Genomic DNA, 6,000 nt, shown 5'->3' with positions numbered 1-6,000 from the left:
ATGGATTGAGTAGTCTTCATGTAGCATTTAATTTCACCTGAAATTTATATTTTACAATGACAAATTCTACCAACTCTGAGCTCAGTGCCTAGTGTGGAGCTTCACAGTTGCTGGAGTTAGTTCTTTAGCCATTCTGTCATCATCACCTATTAACAGTTAAACTAGATACAGTTAGTGTATAAGTTTCTTATCTACTTAAAACTTACAGTAAGTATGGAAGGAATCATATATGCTATGCATAAATAAGTTGAATTTTGAGCAAAGTAACATACCAGCAAATAATATCAACAAACAAATCTAACTTGGAGTGTAAAAACTGAAGCAAAATGAAAGGTGGTTCCGGAGATTGTATTTTCTGCCACATCAGGTGTCACCATTATAATTATTAAGAAGCAGGCTAGCTGGAAAGCAGGGAATGGACTAGTGGTGTAGACCAGTCTTTTAAGGAACACACCTGAATTTTAATATATTCAGTGTATGTATTTTTGAGAAGGGATAATAAACTGCATTTAGAAGGGAATACCCATAAATAACATGTTTGCAACTTGAAACATTAAATTGTTGCCATATATACCATATATCCAGATTTCTTCCTTCCCATTGTTTATTATCAAGAAAATTTAATTTTTAGAATTTCCCCATTTACAGTTGAGATTAGAAACTTTGAAAAGGATTTTTAAAAATTTTTTATTACTTTAAAAATAATTCTGTTTTCATAGAACTATGAAACTGCTAATCAGTACTTTCTCCGTTGTTCATTCTAACATTTTTTGTTTGAATATGAACTAGTGGTATGTTCCTGGTATCATCACTGTAAATAAATTTGCAGAGAAATAAGCAAATGGGATTTAGAGGAATCTACTTTTTGAATATATTTTTCATATATTCAGTTTCATATGTTCATTTGCTTATGAATATCTTCTGAGATGTTTTCATATGAAAAATGGAGAAAAAGGTCTCTGAAAAAAACTAGACAAATTGGTATTGGAAGCATATAGTAATAGTAGTTTTATTAGTATAGCTAGGATTTTGCATTTCTGAGCTTGAATTTGTTGTTGAAGGATTAGAGATACATAGCTAAAAACAAACTGCGTTTACTTCCAATGTATAAAAAATTTAGGCCTGTAATTACCATATCTTTCCACAAGGTGGATGTCTTGATGTTAGATTCTTCCACCACAATCCCCTGCCATTTCAATTGTCAAAAAATTACTTAGGTGATGTGATTTCAAAGTCTCTTTAAATTTATTTTTACTTTTATATTTTTTTGAGACAAGGTCTTGCTCTGTTAGGTTGGAATGCAGTGCAGTCACAGCTCACCACAGCCTTAACCTCCTGGGCTCAGGCGATCCTGCCACCTCAGCCCCCCAAGTAGCTGGGACTACCGGTGCGTACTACAACACCCAGGTAATTTTTTATCTGTTTTGTAGACAAGGGTTTCGCTTTGTTGCCCAGGTTGGTCTTGAACTCCTGGACTCAAGCAATCCACTCACCTCGGTCTCCCAAAGTGCTAGGATTACAGGCCTGAGCCATAATGACCAGCCTCCTTTAAATTCTTTTAGATATACTTTTTACAAAGTTATATAATGTAGTATTTCCTCTTTTGCATTAGCTTAAAAAAGGTAATGGATGTGTCTAGAAAATAATTTCCTCTCACAAAATTACCAACAAGCTTGTAAAAATGTTTTGAACTCCTTAAAAACAGAACTTATGATTTAAATATTCATGGTTGCTTTAATACTTTTTTCTGAAAATAGGAGCAAATGATTTGTAAATTTATTGTAAAAAAAATTCACTGAATACTAGTAATGAAGAATTCTGATAACTCAGATATAGTTGGTTAATAAGACATGGTTTTTTAAAATCTGTAGGCTGTTAAGTATATAAACTTTCTTTTCAATTATAAACATATGCAAATGCATGTACATATACATATATATCATCAGTGCCATATGATTTGTGAATTGCTTTTTAATTTTGTTCCTCCAAATAACTTGAGAGAGAGTTGAGATGTGATGTGGGTGGAGAGTAAATATACTTGTTTTACAGTTTAGTTTATCTCTTAACCCTTATAATATCTGATAAAAACATGAAATACATAAGTACAGTTTAGAGTAATAGTTTGTGCATAATAAAAACACAATGGTAGAAGTTAGATACTATTGCCACACATTAAGATTAAAAGGAAAATGTCTGCTGGTTTTAGGATATCTTAGAACCTTTAAGTCTGAACCAGTCCAAACCCTCCTTTGGTTATCCTGCACTTTTACTTTCTTAGTTTTATTATCCACTGGTTATGGGACTTGGGCAAAAAACTAATTATATATCCCATGCAACCAGGTCATTGTTAACCATAAGCACTGCTTGGTTCTTCTGTAAGCAGTACTGATCTTTTGTACTTTGGGGGCCAGGGTGATTTCTAAACAGTAGCACCTTTTCCCTTTCTTTCATAGTAAGTATATTAATATTTCTATGTGAGGGAAATTGAAATCTTAAGTTTTACATAATTTGGGCACCCATTAATATTTTAAATTGAATATAAAATAGGAGGAGCTTCTAATATACAGCTTAAAATAGAAAGGTAAAGTTTTTGTTGGTTGGCTACAAATAATGGGTTACAAATAGCAGAAAATATATAATGTATGTATATACATATTTTAAATCATTTAAATTTAACTGACTTCTAATTTAAAAGGATTTAGATACATTTCACAGACAAATTGAGATTTAGTGAAGTCAACTGATTCACAGAAGTTACAGAGCAACTAAGAGGTAGAGCTGGAATTTTTCTACCATAACAGGAATTTATTTTCTTAAAAAAACCTATAATTCAACTAATAGTGTGTTTCGCTAGTCTCTAGGACTGATCATAAGTCACTTTGGACAAAGTGCTACTACCATAAAGACTAAGCAGTTTCTATGGGCATCTGACCCAGCAGCAGTCTTAAAGTAGAGAAGGAAAGATAGTGGAAAGCACTGAGGTAGCATATGTGGTAAGAAGTCATAGAGGACACTCAGTTGCTTCAGGGGCTACCTGGCAGCCATACCAGTAGCTAACATTTATTGGATTCCCAGAATGTCCTGAGCACTGTGCCAGCACTTTAGCTTCTTTATCTTATTTAGATAATACAGCAGTGTTGTGTGAGAGAGAGATGATTGTCCTGTAGAGAAAATAAGTTGCTGAAGTAGCACAGAGCTTGGATTTGTGCACAATTCTGCAAACTCTGAAAGTCATGTTCCAAGTTACTGTGCTTCCTGCCTCGCCTCACCAGTGTACCAGGAGGGAAGGAGGGAAGGCTTATCTCTGTAAGGACACTTATTTGAAAACCAATTAAAAATATTTTTCAGGGAACATTTATTGTTATTTAGCTTGTTTCCCCCTTTTTACCAAGATTTGCACCTTTGTGCTGGGGTAAATTTCCTTTCTTTATAATCTCTACTTCATCTAAAACTTTGTCTCTTTTAACAATGTTTTTAACAATGTTTGCAGAGGTGAGCTTAAAAATACTCTTAAAGGGGGCATACTTTTCATTTTGATAGAATTTTTCAACAAATTATTGCTTATTTCTTAGTTAAATGCACTCTTCAATACTCACTGATACATAAATTTAACTTGAAAAAGATAATTTGATTTTCTAAGGCACAAACCACATACATAAACAAAATTTACAAAGCATGTAGAAAGCTGGAATTCTCATTCATGTGTTTGGAATCTGATGGTTCAAAAGTAAATACTGACTTGTTTCACAGATCCCTGTTCTAAAGTACCACTCATCCCAACCCCAAGAAAATGTAAAGCCTGGGTTAATTTCCTGCAATAAGTAGTCATTTAATTAAAGAACAAAATTAACAGGAATCAAAATGTTGCAGCTGTATATTTTGTTAGACATTATATAAAAAAGGAAAAGTATAATACAGTAAATCATTTTGTATAACATGAAATTAAAGAATTTTCAAATTAATTGTGATCAGGATAAAAATGTCTTTTGAACATAATACTGAATGACACTGTCACATGTCCCTCATGTCAGAGGCCTGGGAGTGGTGAGCCTGCACATGCACGTTGCCCGTCCTCCATTACACTGCAGAACTGTAAAACAAGGTTGAAAGGCAAACAACAGTTTTCTTCTGATAGAGTTATGTTGGGTCTTAACTGACCCAACAGTTCACACTCCTCAGACACCAAAGAAGGAAGGAAGTGTGTCCTCTGGTTACTCCTCTTGCAGGTAAGTGTGGCCAAGATTGAACCTGTGTGTGTGATCCTGCTCTTCTCACAAACACAGCAGGTAGTCTTGAGCTGAACTTCAGGAAAGTTCCCTGATGAATGTTCAGTGTTGGTATCAAAAAATTAAACGCAAATTCTTCTCAGAAGAAAATCTCTATGGCCTATGGAATCTAGAGATTATAAAAAAGACAAAAAATTTAAGGTTATATATTTCTAACAGTTAAAATAGCCAAAAACCTCCTACAAATAAATTTGCTGCTATTAAAAAGCTTCTCAGAAGTCCCATATGTAAAACATGAGGATGGAGCTACTTGGTTAAAATAGGGTAGAGTCTCAGAGGGCTGCCCACTCTTAAGCCCCATTATACCCCAAAACATATTCTTAGGACTACCTAGAACTTAGTTTGAAAACTGTTGGTTAAACCCTTGAAGTACACAGAAAGGCCAGGGCTTTGCTAAATCTGTAGAAATAATGAATTTGTTAATAAATTATTGGAAATTATAGTAAAGTTATGGCTTTTTGTAGAGTAATATATTCATAATTTTAATACATGTAAGAAAATCTCAACTAAAAATTCTGTTCTGACTTTTAAATTGATATGAAGGAAGTGCTAAAATGTAGTATAAAGATCTTTCATAATTATGTTCAAGAATTAAAGTCATTCTTTAAAATTTTGTCACTTAAGAAAGCTATCAACTGAGGACAGAAGATAATCATCGTTAGTAAATATTTATTTTAATAATGCATAATGGGAAAATGTATGAAATTGAAATAATATATAAAATATGTAATCATTATGTTAAGACAGAATAAACATTAAAAGTAATTGTGCATGATTTACATTCATATGACCCATTCAAAACAAAAAAATAAAATTGCCTATTCCTCCCCAAAAGTATGTTAGTCATGAGAGGGAACCTTAAAAAACAATTTGCATAATTTTCTCCCATTCATCCAACTTTCCCTTCCTCCTTGATATATTCACCCTAAAACCACTGGTTAAGATGGAATTCTTAGTTTCTGTTCTATAGCCATATTAAGCTTGCAGAGTAAATATTTCTAATAACAATTGTAATGGCCACTTTGTAACAAACAGAAAACTATTATTTTGGTTTAAGGCAGTATCTGTATGCATGATTTCCTTTCTCTTTGTATGTGGGTCTTGAGCATGTTCAGATAAAAGGAGAGAGGACAAAGCAACTGATACAGTTGGAAGCTTGTTGTGCCAGACTCATATGCTTTAGAACCAGAGATGTTTGAGAACTTCACATAATTATTACTGGTCATGGCCATGGAAAAGAAGTGGGGGAAATACTGAAAGAATATGCAGTTCAGTAAGTAAAGAGAGCTAAATCTTTTCCCAACTTTGTTATAACTAAGAAGCCAAGTGTCATCCCTTGTATATGGTAGTATAGACAGAGAATATATTCATCTTAATGGGAAAAGCCTTGATTATGGAAGAATCAGCCAATATATTCACAATAGAATATAAACTCCATGACGATGGGAGCCTCCTTTATCATATTCACTATTGCATTCTCGGCACATACTCAAATATTTGCTGAGGAACAGCTTTAGGAGAACATTGTGTTAAAGATGTGACTAATAATTTAAGATAAGAGAAAGTAAATGTGAAGGTGGGGAGTGACTAATTTCACAGCAATCTATAGGTAGGTGAGTTCTAAAAGTTGGAGGAATTCTGAATATTAGAGGGGAATTACATACATAGAAAAATTACTTTCATTGCCTTTAGGCTTATTTTGTTAAATATGCAT

General features: G+C 33.3%; 1 protein-coding gene across 10 annotated transcripts in view; it reads right to left on the bottom strand.

The window, feature by feature from the left end:
• Positions 1 to 3,804: 3,804 nt before the first annotated feature.
• Positions 3,805 to 6,000, bottom strand: part of PHACTR3 (phosphatase and actin regulator 3) — a 283,717-nt gene continuing 281,521 nt past the window's right edge. For all 10 annotated transcript variants that reach the window (XM_035299076.3, XM_078372042.1, XM_035299077.2 and 7 more), the window contains one exon: positions 3,805 to 4,395. In XM_035299076.3, coding sequence (XP_035154967.1) covers positions 4,380 to 4,395 — 16 coding nt within the window. In that variant the 3' untranslated portion in view covers positions 3,805 to 4,379. The remainder of the gene's footprint in view (positions 4,396 to 6,000) is intronic.

Source organism: Callithrix jacchus, chromosome 5, assembly GCF_049354715.1.
Source record: "Callithrix jacchus isolate 240 chromosome 5, calJac240_pri, whole genome shotgun sequence".
Taxonomy (NCBI): Eukaryota; Metazoa; Chordata; class Mammalia; order Primates; family Cebidae; genus Callithrix; species Callithrix jacchus.
This window is presented reverse-complemented; position numbering and strand designations above follow the sequence as displayed.